The following is a 19,396-nucleotide window of genomic DNA, read 5'->3' on the forward strand; positions in this document are numbered from 1 at the left end:
CAGATTTTGAGCCACATAACTCGATGAATCTTGATTTTGTCTCTTTTTGACCAAGATCCGTACCTGGCCACCTTTCAATACCATAATCACACTCTTAACCACAAACACTTTTAACCTTAGAAAAACTAATCGTAAATCTAAACAGCAATAGACTTGATTTAGTACCCGACAAAAAGTCCTACTTTTGCGTCTAACCCGATCACCATTTTTCTCCCCCACTCATAATGGTTGTTCGCCTACAAAACACAAACACACTTCCATTAATTAAAATATTCTTAATCTTCCCAAATCTACATTTTCATTATTCCCATTCATGTTCCTTAATTTCTAAACTAAGTAGTTGTATCAACCATCATAATTACTCCAACGTTGTTCTTCCCAAATTGGTAAGCCAAGAACCATCAACTCCAACCCAACAAAAAACCCTACTTTTTTTTCATATCTCTCTACATTAGTTAAGTGGAATTACTCGTAGTCATGACATCAATGGCATCATCAAACAGCGTTAATCTTGTACAATGTAGTTATTCTCAAAAGAGTCATCATATTCATACCACCAAAAAAAACCTTTCTAGAGTGGGTTTCTTGGCTTCTGATATGCAAAACCGAATTAGGATCTTGAGACAGTCGGTTAAGGTGAAGGCGAGCGTTGGGAGTTTTGATAAGGGGGTTGAAACAGTGAATGGGAAGAAGGTTAATGGGGTGCGTTTAGGTGATCAAAGAGAAAAAATTAGTAGTAAAGATTGTAGCTTTGAGGAGCCCGATGATCGTGGGGTTCTTCTAGGTAGGTTTGTGGAGAATCGGTTTGTTTATCGACAAACTTTTGCTATTAGATCTTATGAAATCGGACCCGATAAGACTGCCACCATGGAAACTTTGATGAATCTTTTACAAGTAGGTTAAATTTACTTCTTTCTTTTCTTCTAGAAGTTCTTGCCAAATTAATCTTTATTAATGCCAAATCTCATATATGATTCATTGATTTTAAGTGCCAAACATGGTTGTGATAATACACAGGAAACGGCTCTTAATCATGTAACGAGCGCAGGTTTGGCTGGAAACGGATTCGGAGCCACCCATGAAATGAGTCTTCGGAAATTGATTTGGGTCGTGACACGGATCCATGTTCAAGTCGAAAAATATAGCTCATGGTAAAGGGTTGACCAAATTCTTGATTCTTCCGAACTTTGACCTAATTTTCCAATATCTTATTAACCGAAAAGGCCGACAGGGGAGACGTAGTTGAGATCGATACATGGGTGAATGCAGCTGGGAAAAATGGAATGAGAAGAGATTGGATTATACGTGATTTTGTTACTCAGAAAATTATAACTCGGGCTACAAGGTAAATTTTTGTAAATTATTTATTATTATTGTTTTTCTTATTTAATAATTAGTTTTGAAGTAAATATCATCGGGTTGTATGCATGCATATAGTACATGGGTGATTATGAATAGAGAAACGAGAAGGTTATCAAAGATCCCAGACGAAGTTCGAAACGAAGTGACACCATTTTATCTCAACAGAGACGCAATCGCGACGGAAAAGATCGATCATGAAAAGATCGAGAAACTAACGGATGAAACTGCTGCGAGAATTCGGCATGGTTTAGCGGTAAGTCAAACAAATATTTATGTTCTTAGGCACTATTAGTAGTCTTTCAATTACGCTTTGCGGTTTTGCACTTATATCATAAGAACTACATATACGACACATGTATTAGATAGTTTCATTTAAAAAAAGTTCTAAAAATTTGAAAATGTTTGAATTTATAAAAAAATAAAACTAAAAAATATTGAATTATTAAAATGAATGTGTTTTATTTTCTTTTAAATTTAAACAAATAATTAAGATAAATAAACAAAGTAAAATAATGAAGTTTTAATTTAAAAATTAAAAAAAAAACTCAATTACTGAAATTGATATCTATTTATTATTATATTTATTGCAGTTATTATATTTAAATATTATATGAAATTTAATAAAATGGAAAAAACCATAAAATGTTATACGGAAAAATTTAACTGAAAATAACCACAAAATAACATGTGGTCAAATCAATAAGTGTTACACGTGGCAAAAAAAATTCTTTATTTATTAAGAAATATTACTTTAAACTCTTTTATTTTAACTAATAACTTAATTATATTTAATTAATAGTTATTCAATAATATATTAACATCAATATAATCATTACCAGAAACAAGGTTTTTAGAAACGGAATCTGCGACAAAATAAATCCTAAGCTAAATATTATCGTTTAGCGATAAATCTGCAAGTGATTAACGGACTTTTCCGTAAGTCATGTTTCTAGTAGTGAATGTAGTAATTTATGTGGGTACATATTTATGGGAAAATGACTATCGGTAACGAGGTATTGATTTGGTTTACATTTTGTATTTTTTTTTTATTTTTGTACACAATATATCATCAAATTTGCTGCATCTATATTCTGTTTAGTCTTTTTTTTTCCTTTTGTACACCATACTCGATCAAATTTGTTGCAACTGTTCACATTTCCCCTTATGATCGGCTGGTGCATCGTCTAAGCTTAGTCATACCATAATAAAAATGATCTTTCTTTTTGTTTTTTTGCATGTATGTATATTTATAGTTTTCATGTTTTTTTTCTTAATTTATAGTAGTTGGCTTAATCGGTTTAGTCAAATGAGTTAAAAAAAATAGTTCTAAGTGTATTTTTAGAAACATTTCTTTTATGCAGTTTTCCGAGTTTAAGTATGACTCTTTTAGATTTGGTATAAGCAGGGGTATTAGGTTGCTTTGTTTTATTAATTATAATCAAGTTTTTCCAGTGATAAAGTTCTTGTTCAACAAGTAATTCTGTGTCTTACTATTTTTCTTTAATGCGTTGTTTTCTCTCATGTTGTTTCATCCTTCTTGTTCTGATTTCATTCTTGGGCAACATGTTACATTAGTTTGACTCCATATACTTGGTATCAAAGTGAGGTTAAGATGGGGCTAGTTTAAGCGTTAACTTTTGAAAGTGATGAGCCTTCGGGTGCGGGGTTGCCATCGCAGCGGAAGCAAGGTGTTCGGCAATGATTTTTTTTTCAACGGGGAGCAACAAAACTGAAGGTTTGGTCGCACAAGAAGGTCCGGGACTGCAGTGGTTGTTTCGAGACTATTTTGTATTAGAAGATGAAGATGGTAAAGTATTTTCGGGTCAACCATTGTCATGGGGAGACGGGGAGCACAGTTCTATATGATTGGGGGGGGGGGGGGGAACCGGTGATAAACAGAGGCGGTATGTGGCTATTAGTTACGATCAAAGAATGATTTGTTTCGAAACGTTTTCAGCAGGGGGTGCTACTGACGGGATTTTGTAGGTCTTGATCGATTTGTTCGTGATAAGGGGATACCGGCGTAAGTGCGTGAAAATTAGGCAGGAATGATCCGCTAAAGCAGGTGGCTTTCGATTCAGTTCATTTGGCATGACTGAAAGAAATAAGTGAAGCAAGTGGCTTTGTTTTATTGGTCAGCGGATATGCCACTTTGAACAAAGGTGATCGAAACAAAGGAAGAGATTGGAGAAACTACATGGTGTGAACATTATGGCATTGGAGTTCAAATCAGGTGGCTTTGGATGTGGCTAAGGAAGAGGTCATTGATCCGGAAAAAATCGAGATAGTAATGAACATGTCCAATAGGATACCATGGTATATGCCACATGTGTTGTCAACAATCAAAAGGATTGAGAGATGACTTTGGAGATGACCAAGGTGGAGGTCGGGTGTTTGGGAAAGGTCGATAATCGAGATGGTTCAAAAAGAAGGTGATTAAATATTATTGTAAACGAGCAACACGGCCAAACCAATTAAGGGGGTGATTGATTCCTTTTATGCAGGTTTTTGTGTTTGAGTAGGACTTTTTTAAATCTGGTATAAGTAGGGGTAGGGGTATTACGTTGCTTTGTTTTATTAATTAGAATCAAGTTTTTCTAGCAATAAAGTTCTTGTTCACTAAGTAATTCTGAGTCTTACTATTTTTCTTTAATTCGCTATTTTCTCTCCTATTCCTTCATCTTTCCAGTTTTGATTTCATCTGTAACATCCCAAAAATCAAAGAAATTTTTTCATTTTTAAAACCAAGCCCAAAACCATAATTGTTTACAAAACACAGTTTCCAAAAGACATAATTACAAATCAAAGTATCCCAAAAATCGAATTTCATTAATTTTGAAGGATGTGCATGATCAAGCCTTTGCCTTGACCCAATCATCTGAGGAACCAAAAACCGTAACAAACAATTGTAAGCACGAATTAGTGAGTTCACCTAAAAATAACACCACACAAACATATAATAGTACGCATACTGGCTCCACAGCTAACAGACTGGATTACCCCCGAGCTCTCAATATGAGTCTGACTTGCCTTCTGACCCACAGCCCATGTCCGGCTTGCTCCCGAGCCCAAAACATAAGTCTAGCTTTCCTTACTAGCCCACAGCTTATGTTTGGCTTACTCCCGAGCCCACAACATAATTCTAGCTTGTCTTACCGGCTACAGCTTATGTATGGCTTGCTCATAGGTTTGTTGGGTTCCGCATAGAACAGGATTGCCTCAACCCAACCATACAGGTCGACATATACATAACATATATCATGTATCCAGCAAACACATAATCATATAACCAGTCAGTCAAACAGGCAGATCTACAGATCATTACCGCATAGCAACATCCTATATACTAGGACACAAACCTAACATATCACTAGAACATATCAACATCCTCTATACCAGGATACACAACCTAGTGGGTCGGCATTGGTGCCTTCGACCCACGAGTATAGTGAGGAAAACTCACCTCTCAGTCTTATAAGATTGTTGAACGGGACATAACTTTGAATATCAACTCTACCAGTCACCTATTCATCGGAACATGACCGATTTAAATTATAATCAAAATACCCAAAATACCCCTAGGTCAAACTTGGTCAATGTCAAAGTCAAAAAGTCAAAAAGTCAAAAAGTCCACCGAGTCAACTCAGTTGAGTACATCCAATGTACTCAACTATTATGCATGGCATACTAGCATATTGACCAGAAAAGCGAGATGTTGACCTGGTACGCCCAGTGTATGTACTTGTCTTCTTTTCTTCTATTATGAGCTTAATCCTTAAGCTCTTTTGTCCAAATTCCAGATCTAGTCCTCAAATGTTGTCCTTTACCATAAAGTTTCCAACTTTATGGTATTGTATGGCTATTAAGTTCTCAAAACAAAAAACCCTACATTGTTAACTCATTAACACAACCTAGGTCATGCATTGAAAGAAACTATTGACCAAGACTACATTTTTATGCTTCTAAACACTCTAAAATGCCTGCGATGACAACTTATATGTATTAGAGTAACCCATACTCATAATACCTAGCTTAAGGGACCAAAAAAACACCATTTCATGGTAAACAAGATCTAATCAACACTTCATCAAGTTCATAGTTTTTTACCTCCAAATGATGATGTGATTCTAGATGCAAAGTGTTCTACTCTTCCAATATGATCTTCTCTTCTTTCTACTTCCTTCAAGATTACGAAAACACACTCTAATGGGTCAAAATGCTCTCAATTAGATTAGAATTTGCAAGGGGGTCGAAATGGGGTTGGAGGCTGATGAAAGAAAGAAGACATGGGAGTTAAGGATGTTTAAATAGGGTCTAAACCATAAAAATTAGGGTTTGACCCCTAACCACATGTGCCCTAGCGTACCAAATGTATACGCAATGTACTCAAGAAAACCCATGTACGCCCAGCGTACTCACGTAGCCCCCAAATTTACAACAATTCCACTAAAGACCAAATTTCAAACAAGTCTCATACCAAGTGTTAAAAGTGTAATTACTTGGAAATTGAGATGTTAAAATTCTCTCCCACTTAAATTAGACTTCGTCCTTGAAGTCCGCAACCGCATATAACTCGGGCTAGTGTTCTTGCATCTACGCTTCATGTCATTCAGACAATCCTCCCTAAAACCCGATCTAAACTAAAAGTCAGCTCATTTAGGGGACTTCCTTCCCAAACTATATTTAACCCAATCTTAGAGAAACTTACAATCCCCAACCGATAATTTATCCTTAACCCACTAACTTTTACCACTGTAGAAAACCATCATAATTCTACCCAAAATACGGAAATCCAATACCCCGACTGACTCTCAAGTAGGCAAAAGTATCTTAAAACACAGTCAATATGACTTCACTTTACAATCTGAACCATACGAAATCCTTCAGACCCCAAATTACCTTACTGATATACCTAGGAAACAGAACCCCTGACCATTCACTGCTGATCTACCCTCCATTCAAAAACAAGGTAACTCCCTACACGGGTCTCAGCTAGATAACCGTTGTAGAGAAACACGTACAACGCCATCATATTCCACAACTTTCTAGATATAACACCTAACTGCTAGCGAGAACTTTAGATCTGGCGACTTTCAAAACTATAAACACTTAAACAACTCCATCAATACGCTTCTCGGGACCGGGAACCCATTAGTTATAAACTTTAAAACCCATATTCCAGAACTGATATTCATCCATTCGTTGAACCTACCCCTTGTCTTTGACTCATAACACCACCAAACAAGCGCAACGAGGTACTCAAAATACACCGATCGTGAATTTCAACCAATCCCAAATCCATAGGTTGTACCAAAAACCTTAAATACACCCTTGACTCCATGACACATCATTACCAACCCACTTCTCCTAGGAGAAAAGATGATCAATCCAAGAATTTTCATTTTATATCCAAACACTTATCAGCTCAGGTTTACCTGGCAAATCACTCGAGATATTCACAATAAACTTCCTAACTTGAGGTTCCATAACCAATATCCATCATTGCTTACCAAGATCTTAATAAAAAAACTCACAAAAAAATGAGATTTATAATCCAAACGCTCCACAAGAAACTTTGATGCACGATTGATACTCCCAACAACCCTTAACTGACCATATTTTCCAAACTAGCTGGTCACTGAGCCTCCCAACTCCCACTATTCACTAACACCCAAACATATCAAGAAAGCCAATGATTCGATACGTAAGAACCTCAAAGAATTGACTACCGGGTCCCACCTATACGAGTCATACAGCCACTGCTTTACGATGCATCGTGACACCTTTAAACCACTAAACAATAAGCTCGCGGTACTAAGTCGCTTTTGTTGTCATCTAATCACTAGCATGAAGACTCACAACCAATGCCACAGGGGTTTAAAATACCCATCCATCAATCCAAATGCTTGCACGAACCCAATCAACATCCCTAGTGATGCTAACCGAGCACAAATATGGTTCAATCCATATACCAAACCTACCGATGCGTCATGTTAAAGCCTAATTATGCATAGATCGAAATCCAAACTTGGAAAATTACACAACGCTTCCCCAACATCCAACTTTCGATAACCAAGGACTTTTTCCAAACTCGAGCCTTCTATGAACAATTCCACAATTAATGATTTAGGGTACCCATACCCAGGAACAAAAATATACCTTATACAAACCTTGACCACATGCCGACATATCCATTAAACTCCAACTGATATAACTCAAAACCTCCGAAGAACCTCTGCTTCTGGCTATAAACAACAAGACCAACGATCGAGAGTGCATTGAAACTAATCCATTGATCCGACTCATTACTGGAAAAATCCCGTGAGGGACTAACCATACAAAATCTGAAACTAATTGACTGATCAACAACTGCCCAATCTAAACTATAGATATCAATCTATACAACAAGCTGAAAACTCCCTCAATAATCGATCTAAAACACTACTGGACAAATCCCATGAGGGACTAACCATACCAACTCTAAAACTGATTGATTGATCGACAACTGCCTAATCTAATCAATTTATTCAAATGAGTTCAATAACAATTTTAGTTCTAATGGTATTTTAGAGAACATTGCTTTTATATAGGTCTTTGTGTTAGAGTAGCACGCTTATAGATATAGTATAAGTAGGGATATTACGTTGTTTTGTTTTATTACTTATAATCAACTTTTTCTAGCAATAAAATTCTTGTTCACCAAGTAATTTCGAGTCTTACCGTTTTTCTCTAATTCGCTATTTTCTCTCATGTTGCTTTATCCTTCCTGTTCTGATTTCATCTGTAACATCCCAAAAATCAAATAAAATTTTTCATTTTTAAAACCAAGCCCAAAACCATATTTTTTTATAGAACACTGTTTCCAAAAGACATAATTACAAATCAGAGTATCCCAAAAGTCAAATTTCATAAAATTTGAAGTATGTGTACAATCAAGCATTCGCCTTGTCCCGATCATCTGAGGAACCTGAAACCATAACAAGCAATTGTAAGCACAAAGCTTAGTGAGTTCCCCTCAAAATACCACCAACCAAACATATGACAGCATGCATATTAGGTCCACCGCTAACATACTGGATTACCCTTGAGCTCACAGCATGAGTCTGGGTTGCCTTCCTGCCTACAACTCAGCACTGTCTTGCTCTCTAGCCCACAACATAAGTTCGGCTTGCCTTACTAGCCTACAACTTATGTATGGCTTGCTCCCAATACAACAACATAAGTCTGGCTTGCCTTATTGCCAGACAACTTATGTCTAGCTTGCTCATAGGTTTGTTGGCTTGTGCATAGAACATGATTACCTAAACCCAACCATACCATGTCGACATATACATAACATATATCATGTATCCAATAAATAGAAAATTATATAACCAGTCAGAAAAACATGCAGATCTACAGATTACTACTGCATAGCAACATCCTATATACTAGGAAACAGATCTAATAGATCACTACAACATATCAACATCCTCTATACCAGGATACACAACCTAGTGGGTCGGCATTGGTGCCTTCGACCCACGAGTACAGTGAGGAAAACACACCTCTCAGTCTTATAAGATTCTTGAACAAGACACAACTCCGAATATTAGCTCTACCAGTCACCTATTCATTGGAACATGACCAACTTAACTTATAATCAAAATACCTAAAATACCCCTAGGTCAAACTTGGTCAAAAAGGGTCAAAGTCAAATAGTCAAAAAGTTCATCGAGTCAACTTAGCGGAGTACACCCACTGTACTCAGCTAGTATGCATGGCGTACTAGCATATTGACTCGAAAAGCGGGATGTTGACTTGGTACTCCCAGTGTATGCAGTTGTCACCTTTTCTTCTATTAAGAGCTTAATCCTTAAGCTCTTTTGTCCAAATTCCAGATCTAGTCCTCAAATTTTGTCCTTTATCATAAATTTCCAAGTTTAAGGTATTGCATGGTTATTAAGTGCTCAGTACCAAAAACCCTACCTTGTTAACTCATTAACACAACCTAGATCATGCATTGAAAGAAAGTAATGACCAAGACTACATTTTATGAACTCTATAATGTCTGCAAGGACAACTTATATGGATTAGAGTAAGCCATACTCATAAGCTTAAGGGACCAAAAGAACACCATTTCATGGTAAACAAGATAGAATCAATACTTCATCAACTTCATAGATTTTTACCTCCAAATGATGCCAAATGATGATGTGATTCTGGATCCAAAGTGTTCCACTCTTCCAAGATGATATTCTCTTCATTCTACCTCCTTCAAGATTACCAAACCACACTCTAATGGTTCAAAATGCTCTCAAATGGATTAGAGTTTGCAAGGGGTCGAAATAGGGCTGGAGGTTGATGAAATCGAGATGTTACAATTCTCCCCAACTTAAATCAGACTTTGTCCTCAAAGTCTGCAACTGCAAATAACTCAGGGTAGTGTTTTTGCATCTCCGCCTCGGGTCATTCAGACAATCCTCCCGAAACCCGATCTAAACTAAAAGTAGGCTCATTCAGGTGACTGCCTTCCCATACTATATTTAACCCAATCTTAGCGAAACTTACGTACCCTAACCAATAATGAATCCTTAACCCACTAGCTTTTACCACTAAATAAAACCATTATAATTCTGCCCAAAATCCGGAAATCCAATACCTAGAGAGTCACAAACAAGAAAAACTATCTCAGAACACAGCCAATATGAATTCACTTTACAATCTGAATCGTACGAAATCCTTTGGACCCCAAACTACCTTGCTTATATCACTAGGAAACAGAACCACTAACCATTCACTCATGATAAACACTCCATTCAAAAATAAGGCGATTCCTAACACAATTCTAAGCTAGATAACTGTTGTATAGAAACAAGTTCAGTGCCAACATATTCCACAACTTCCTAGCCATAAGACATAACTTCTAGTGATAACTATAGACCCGAGGACTCTCAAAACTATAACAGCTGAAACAACTTCATCAATACGCTTACCGGGACTGAGAACCCATCAGTTCTAAACTTTAAAACCTATATTCCAAGATGAATATTCATCTATTCATTGAACCTACCCCTTGTCTTTGACTAATAACACCACCAAACAGTCGGAACGAAGTACTCAAAATACATCGATTGCGAATTTCAACCAATCCCAAATCCATAGGTTATTCCAAAAACATTAAATACACCCTTGACTACTCGACACATGATTACCAACCCACTGCTCCCACGAGAAAAGATGATCAATCCAAGAATTTTCATGTTGTATCCAAACCCTTCTTATCAGCTCAGATTTTAGCCCCACTTGGCAAATCACTTGGGATATTCACAATGAATTTCTTGATTTGAGGTTCCATAACCGATACCCATCATTGGTAACCAAACTCTTAATAGACAACTTGCAAAAAATGGGATTTATAATGCCAACACTTTACAAGAGACTTTGATACATGACTGATACTCCCGACAACCCTTAACTGCCCACATGTTCCAAACCAACTGGTCACTGATCCTCCCAACTCCTACTATGCACTAACACCCAAACATTCCAAGAAAGCCAACGATTCAAGACCTAAGAGCCTCAAACATTTGACTACCGGGTCCCACCCATACGAATCATATAGCCACTAATTAACGATGCATCGTGACGCTTTTAAACCACTAAACGATAAGCTCGTGATACTAAGTCGCTTTTGTTGTCGTCCATTCACGGGCATGAAGACTCACAACCAACGCCATAGGAACCTAAAATACCCATCCATCAATCAAACGGCTTGCAGGAACCCAATCAACATCCATGTTGATGCTAACCAAACACAAATATGGTCCAATCCATATACCAAACATACCGAACCGACATGTTAAAACCTGATTATGTGCAAATCCAAATCCAAACCTGAAAAATTACACAACGTTTTCCCAACACCCGAACTTCCAATAACCAAGGACTTTTGCCAAACTCTAGCCTGCTATGAAAAAATCTACAATCAACGATTGAGGGTACCCATACCCAGGAACCAAAATATACCATGTACAAACCTTGACGATAGGTCGACATATCCATTGAACTCCAACTAATATAACTCAAAACTTCTGAAGAACCTCTGCTTTTGACAATGAAAAACAAGACCAACGATCGAGAGTGCATTGACAACTAATCCATTGATCTGACACACTATTCGACAATGCCCATGAGGGACTAACCATATAAACTCTGAAACTAATTGACTGATCAACAACTGTCTAATCTAAACTATAAATATCAATCTATACAACAAGCTGACAACTATCTCATCAATTGATCCAACACACTACTGGACAAAGCCCATGAGGGACTAACCATACCAAGTCTGAAACCGATTGACTGGTCAACAATTTCCCGATCTAAACTATAGATATCAATCTATATAACAAGCTGAAAACTCCCTCAAAAACCGATACTCAACCTGAGGGACCCACACCCCTCTTGATCTATTCGTTGACGTTCATGAAAGGAACCACTAGCTACAATGAGCTCTCCTCTAGCCGTTTCCTATATCGAAGACGACTCTTGCATTACTAAACACATACCTTTGGTGTCAACTTGCTCTGCACCCCCATCTTAACCATTCTTGAACTAAATTCTGGATACCAGAATAGCAGATCCATATGAACCATTCTTCTGACACCAAAAAATCGAACAAATCGATGATCCTCCAAGAAGAATACCCTGTTCTCTCCCAATTAGGGTTCGAACTACCACAAACTAACATTGCAAATGGAAGAAATACTCAAACTGGCTAACCCAGATATATAGTACCCCTGACCCATTGGAATGTATAACGTCACGCAAGTTGACCTTCCAAACAAGGATCAAGCAAACTCAAAAAGATTCTGAATCTCGTATAGATACCTCGAAAACTCCCCAATCATGAATGTCTCTAACATCTAAAGTCCCATGAAGATGCGCAAGCAATAATTGACAATTCATTCATGACACCAATTTTCTATTTTGAAATGAATGGACTACTACACTCTTCGCCTTCAAATATCCAATGGTCAATTCATCGTGAGAATCATTCATAAATACAAAAGGCATCATTCCCACAGTTAGGATACATCAGAGACAACAAAATTTGTCGCTCCCAATTCACTTCCCTGATTGTGTGGAACCATTAGCGAGAACCTAACCTACCTATACCCAAGGAAGACAGGCCCTTGATCTCATCTCAAGGAAACAACAACACACGAACCCTCTAGTGCATTTCCACATTAAAAATCGCATGTCTGCTCTTTGTCATCCGAATACAGAAAGCTAGAAGAGCATAACCTCATCTGTGGGTAATGACATCCCAATCCATTCGCCAATCATTCAGCCTCCAACTGCAAATCCTCGAGCCGATCATTACAACCGCTTACTTTTTTAATCCTGCGACTCAATTTATACTTCCTCAAGCAAGGACCTCGAGACCTCAAAACCAACTAACTTACCTAGGTCTGCACCATTCAAACTCAAACTGACATGGCTGCTAAGGCCCTAACAATCATCAGACCCATCCTCAGCCTGAACAACCACACCCGATAAACCAAATTAGACGGAAACACATTGATATGAATCATGGTGCCAAACCATACGATCTAACCTTAATCAGCTCCTTAGAATCCCCGAAATTCTTCCTCTAATTGAGTATGAATCATGTGCTTTCAGCAGCACGGCCCAATACTACCTTCCATACCTATATGTACTTTCCTCAAGGATCATTCTGCGTCCTCCAAGTAACTACTCATGTCCGCTACCGTCTAATCCAACCACATATACATGTTCTCAAATGAATACCTACCACTAAATAGTACATCAATTCCTTTAAGTCACTTCCTAGGCTCTCCTAGGATTCCAACCTCAACCTGCCATCAACTGCTGAAGAACCCCTACTAATATCAGCTAACTACTTCCTGAATACAATTACATACAACAAACCTTAAATAAAATTTTGAATAAAAGAGCCAACCTTACAACAGTTGGACTCAGACAAGAGTTTTGTATTAGGGCCAAGTAAATCACTCTAAAATTATTTAACCTTTACTGCATATAACTTAGCATATTCACTTAATAGTTAGCTCACAGCAGTATGAGTCCCACAAAGCACAAAGCAAACAACATTCGGTCAATAAAATTGAGTGACATAATGACACCATAGAATATCAGGCATATCTTACACACAAATCCCATACCACAAACCCTAAGCATCAAGCATACAAATACATCATGCATCTACTCTCTCATGAGTGGCTATACAGTCCTCAACTGGCCCGCTACACCTATACTCACTCCTAAAACTTCCACCAACCATGCAGCCGTTCGTGCATGCTAATCATAGATAACATTTGGATCCTATAGACAGTCAAATACTTGATTATACCCTAAGCCATTAATCAAAAAAGAACAGGAAATAAGGCTAAATCATACTTTCTCAGACTATAAAATATTAGTTATGTGTGACTATGATGCATACACTAAGGAACTGCAGTGATGATGTCAATTTCATACATGAAGTCCTCCTAGGCTATCAGGAATCATACATTAGGAAATTCTACCATGAAACTTCTGATGATCCCTAGCCTAATACTAGCATGCACTTCTAACATAAGCATCATAAGTAAATAAAAGTGTGGGTATATTGGGTACACTTTCTTGCTCTGGATGATCATACACATCTCATCCTTCTTTGGTTACCTTTGTAAATAATTTGCAAAACATTTTTGAAAACAATTTGGATCTAATTTTGAAAACTTTTACAACTCCTTAGCTTGACGCTGAATTCACACGAATGCTTATCCAATTCACTCAAACCAGGGCTCTGATACAAACTTGTAACTTCCTAGAAATCAGAGAAAAAAATTTCATTTTTAAAACCATGCCCAAAACCATAATTGTTTACAAAACACTATTTCCAAAAGACTTGATTACAAATCAGAGTATCCCAAAAATCGAATTTCATAAAATATGAAGGATGTGCACGATCAAGCCTTCGCCTTGCCCCAATCATCTGAGGAACCTGAAACCACAACAAACAACCGTAAGCACAAAGCTTAGTGAGTTCCCACAAAATACCACTACACAAACATCTAACAACATTCATACTGGGTTAACAACTAACATACCAGATTACCCTCGAGCCCACAGAATGAGTATGGCTTGCCTTCCGGCCCATAGCTCATGTCTGGCTTGCTCTAGAGCCCATAGCACAAGTCTGGCTTATCTTACTGGCCCACAGCTTATGCATGGCTTGCTCTCGAGCCACAACATAAGTCTGGCTTGACTTACTGGCCCACAACTTATGTTTGGCTTACTCCTAGGTTTGTTGGCTTCTACATAGAGTAGGGTTGCCTCAACCCAACCATACCATGTCAACATATACATAACAGATAATCATATATAACCAGTCAGAAAAACAGGCAGATCTACAGATCACTACCGCATAGCAACATCCTTTATACCAAGATACAAAACCTAGTGGGTAGGCATTGGTGCCTTCGACCCACGAGTATAGTAAGGAAAACTCACCTCTCTGTCTAAAAAGATTGTTGAACAGTACATAACTTTGAATATCAGCTCTACCGGCCATCTATTCATCAGAACATGACCAACTTAACTTATAATCAAAATAAACAAAATACTCGTAGGTCAAACTTGGTCAAAAACAGGTCAAAATCAAAATGTCAAATAGTCTAACGAGTCAACTTAGTTGAGTACGCCCAACGTACTCAGCTGGTATGCATGGCGTACTAGCATATTGACCAAAAAATCGGGATGTTGACCTGGTATGCCCAACGTATCATTATGTATGCCTAACGTACATTTTTGTCACCTTTTCTTCTATTAAGAGCTTAATCCTTAAGCTCTTTTTTTCAAATTCCAGATCTAGTCCTCAAACGTTGTCCTTTACCATAAAAATTCCAACTTTATGGTATTGCATGGCTATTAAGTGCTCAATACCAAAAACCCTAACTTCTTAACTTATTAAGACAACCTAGATCATGCATGGAAAGAGACTAATGACCAAGACTACATTTTTATGCATCTAGACACTCTAAAATGTCTAAAAGGACAACTTATATGGATTAGAGTAACCCATACTCATAATACGAAGATTAAGGGACCAAAAGAACACCATTTCATGGCTAAACAAGATAAGCAATACTTCACCAAGTTCATAGCTTTTTACCTCCAAATGATGATGTGATTCTGGATCCAAAGTGTTCCGCTCTTCCAAGATGATCTTCTCTTCTTTCTACCTTCTTCAAGATTTCCAAAACACACTCTAATGGATCAAAATGTTCTCAAATGTATTCGGGTTTGCAAGGGGGCGAAATGGGGCTGGAGGCTGATGAAATAAAGAAGACTTGGGAGTTAAGGATGTTTAAATAGGGTTGAAACCCTAAAAATTAGGGTTTAGCCCCTGAGCACGTATGCCCAGCGTAGTCAAGAAAACCCATGTACCCCCAACGTACAAGCATGCCATTGAAGATCAAATTGCAAACAATTCTCATACCAAAGGTTAGAAGTGTAATTACATGTAAATCGAGATGCAACATCATCCTTGGGCACCAAGGTTACATTAGTTTGACTCCTTACAATAGTTTAGCACTAAAACGTTTGTCTAACACGTAAACCTTAAAAGATCGCATACTTTTTGAATTCTCGTTCTACTTTACTTTATCATACGAAAATAAACGAAAGAGTGTAACAAGTTACTATAGGGTGGGGGTCAGTTTTTTACTATTAGACTAGGTTATCAACGTATGTAGCGTTTTATTCGCCGTTTTAATCGGTTATTTATTTTTTCAATTCGGTTTAATCATTTTTTTTGCTTTTAAAATATTAGCCGAAACTGAACCAAATAAGGTTTGAATGAATCGATTTTCAAGTTATTTTATCTAGTTCACGGTTAAATATGAATAATAAAAATCAACATTTCAAGCATATTAATAAACATTGATTTGTCCAAAAATAACTTAACAAAAACATCTAAGCCAATCGTAGGTCAAAAAACGATGAAAAACTATAAATGTTTATTGTGTGTTTATGCATATTTGTGAATATTTGAATTTTCATATATGCACATTAGAAAAAACATCATTTTTTATTATTGTGGTGCGACTGGCTTAGATGATGCACTATGGACGGTGTTAGTTTTGAAATATTTGAACGGAGAAAAAAAAGAATTCATGTTTTCAAACAAATATTGATTCTACTTTTTTTTATTTTGTTCGCATGTACTTTTTTTTTCATACATCATATTATCTCATTTATAAATATTGTTCATGTTTTATCCTTCTAACCAACAATAGCCTATTATAAGAATAAAATGTGAACAATTTCAACAAGTTTGATGGTCTATAATACAATAAAAAAAATAATAGTAAATATGAACAAAATCAATAGATTGTTGTTCCCATTTTATTCTCTTGAGTCATTTTTCCTCATTTTTATTAAATCATAACTTATTTGACACAAGTTAATTATTTCTAATTTGTATCAATATATCTATATGATAACAAATTATGTATGTAAATAAATGAAGTAATTAAATTTGATAATAAAATCGAAATTATGTATGTAAATAAATGAAGTAATTAAATTTGATAATAAAATCGAAAGATAATCGTCTACTTAATAAGAAGTGGGATCGAAGCTTCGGCAAAGTTTTTTAAGGTTTTTTAAGATTTTAATCTGTAATCCTCTCTAACAAATGAAAGTTTTTTTTTTGTTATTTCTCACACTCTCATTCAATTTGTCAAATGTTATTTTGTGGTTATTTTGAATTATTTTTTTTTCCATATGTCATTTTATCTAATTTATTAAATTTCACATAATATTTTAATATAATAATTGTAATAAATATAATAATAAATGGACACCAATTTCAGTAATGAACTTACCTTTTAATTTCAAAATTCTATAGATTAAAGCTTATTAGTTTCTTTTATTTATTTAAAATGTTTGTTTAAATATAAAAGATAAAAACCATTTCTATTATAATAATTCATTATTTTTCTTATTTTTTTATAAATTCAAAGTTCTTACATACTATGAGCTTTATTTTTTTTAAATTATCATATATAATACATGGGTTTCACAAATAAATATAAAGTTAGAATAAGAAATCATTATTATTTGTTGTATATGTAAATACTTTTAATACTGATTTTTCATTTTGTAGGCATGTTATTCATTCAGAGAATGGAAAGTTATTTTAAAATTATAAATTATTTTTATGTATATAATCTTTAATAATATTAATATTTAAATAACAAATTTTTATTTTAGTTATGACTATTTTTATCTAACAAAAATAAGTCAGATATTTTTTAATTATAATATAAATCCAAATTTTCATGGTATTTTTGTTATTTTGTAAATACATTTATAATATATATTTTAAATGAAATAAATATGTTTATATGCAATTTGTTATAATTTTATTTAATTTTTAAAAATAAAAATAAAAATAAATATTTTTCTACATTTGTCAATTTAGTTTTACTTAATTTTCTATTTATATATAATAGAAAAATAATTGAAAGACTTATTCAATTATTTCAAGTCATCAAAATTCGAACATCATCGTAAAATAAAATATTTTATATTATCATTTTTTATAGTCCATTAATTTATAATTTCATTCAGTTATACGAAACATACCACCTATATATATATATATATATATATATATATATATATATATATATATATATATATATATATATATATATATATATATATATATATATATATATATATATATAAAAGAATAAACCTTCCTTGGTAAAACATAAAACATATTTTTCTAGAAAAAACTATATATTTTATTATTTCTTCAATTTAGATCTGATTAAAGTATCATTTAAAAAAAATTATAAAGAAAACTGTAAAATATAACAGCTTTTTAAGAAATAAAAAAACGTTTAAGCTAACAAAAATAACCTAATATATAAATGTTTTAAAATTGACAATATAATTAAGAATAAACCTTCCTTGTTAAAATATAAAACATATATGTACAGACCTCACACATATATTGGCTTATTTTTGTCCAGCCAAGTTGGAGTGACATGGATGCTAATCAACATGTAAATAATGTGAAGTATATTGGTTGGATTTTGGAGGTCTCTCTCTCTCTCTCTCTCTCTCTCTCTCTCTCTCTCTCTCTCTCTCTCTCTCTCTCTCTCTCTCTCTCTCTCTCTCTCTCTCATGTACAAGTGGATATGATATGCAGAGTGTACCAATTAAAGTACTAGAGGAGTACTACATGGGAAGCATAACATTGGAATACAGAAGGGAATGTCGTCAATCCGATATGTTGGATTCTTTAACAAGCATGAAAACAAGGCTCCTAAAACAAGACAAAAAAATCCCCATCAGTACAACTCTGAATGCATGTGGTCCAACTCCTAATGCACGTGGTATAACTTCAACACCAAATTTGGAATGCACACATTTGGTAAGAATGCAAGAAGACAACGTTGAAATAGTCCGAGCAAGAACAGTATGGATTTCAAAACAATAAAATCCACACACCAAAAATATATATGTATTTGTTTGTTATTTGTTTGTTGAAATCGTAAATGTTGTTTGACCTATATGGTATAATTTACATTTGTATGGTCGTTTTAGTCAAATTCCCGATTGTATTTTGACCACTAATCTTGTTTTTAGGCAAAAGTTTGAATGTTCAGACTGATTTCATCTTTATGGAATTAACATAATTAACTTTTAGTTTTATGTGATGTTTGAATTTTACTTTGAAATACCGTAGTTAGGCAAAATACGACTTGACATTGAAATATAGATAATTGTATATAAAAGATAGTAAACTTGTATAAAATTTGGATTTTGACATTATGCGTTTTTTTTTTTCAATTAAATTAATTCAGTAAGTTTATAATTTTTCTAACCATTCGATCAGTATGCTTTAGGTGCTTAATGTTTATTACTTGTTAATTAGACAAAAAGTTGTTTTGGTTACATATCATCCTAGTTGACAAACATTTAGTTTAAATTAAACCATTAC

General features: G+C 35.1%; 1 protein-coding gene across 1 annotated transcript; it reads left to right on the forward strand.

Annotated features, from left to right (window-relative positions):
- Positions 1 to 245: 245 nt before the first annotated feature.
- LOC111885680 (palmitoyl-acyl carrier protein thioesterase, chloroplastic) lies at positions 246 to 19,077 on the forward strand. Its single transcript, XM_023881925.3, has 6 exons — positions 246 to 894; positions 1,018 to 1,151; positions 1,232 to 1,345; positions 1,438 to 1,615; positions 18,423 to 18,491; positions 18,602 to 19,077. Exons 1-6 carry the CDS (start codon positions 478 to 480, stop codon positions 18,890 to 18,892), a joined length of 1,203 nt encoding a protein of 400 aa, XP_023737693.1. The 5' UTR covers positions 246 to 477; the 3' UTR covers positions 18,893 to 19,077.
- Positions 19,078 to 19,396: the final 319 nt, after the last annotated feature.

This window comes from Lactuca sativa, chromosome 5 (genome assembly GCF_002870075.4).
Source record: "Lactuca sativa cultivar Salinas chromosome 5, Lsat_Salinas_v11, whole genome shotgun sequence".
NCBI lineage: Eukaryota > Viridiplantae > Streptophyta > Magnoliopsida > Asterales > Asteraceae > Lactuca > Lactuca sativa.

Excerpts from the sequence above, each read along its gene's own strand:
- LOC111885680 (XM_023881925.3), top strand. The coding sequence starts at position 478 with ATGACATCAATGGCATCATCAAACAGCGTTAATCTTGTACAATGTAGT. Across the intron at positions 1,152-1,231 it reads GTCGAAAAATATAGCTCATG|GGGAGACGTAGTTGAGATCG; the intron begins GTAAAGGGTTGA and ends AAAGGCCGACAG. Across the intron at positions 1,346-1,437 it reads ATTATAACTCGGGCTACAAG|TACATGGGTGATTATGAATA; the intron begins GTAAATTTTTGT and ends GCATGCATATAG.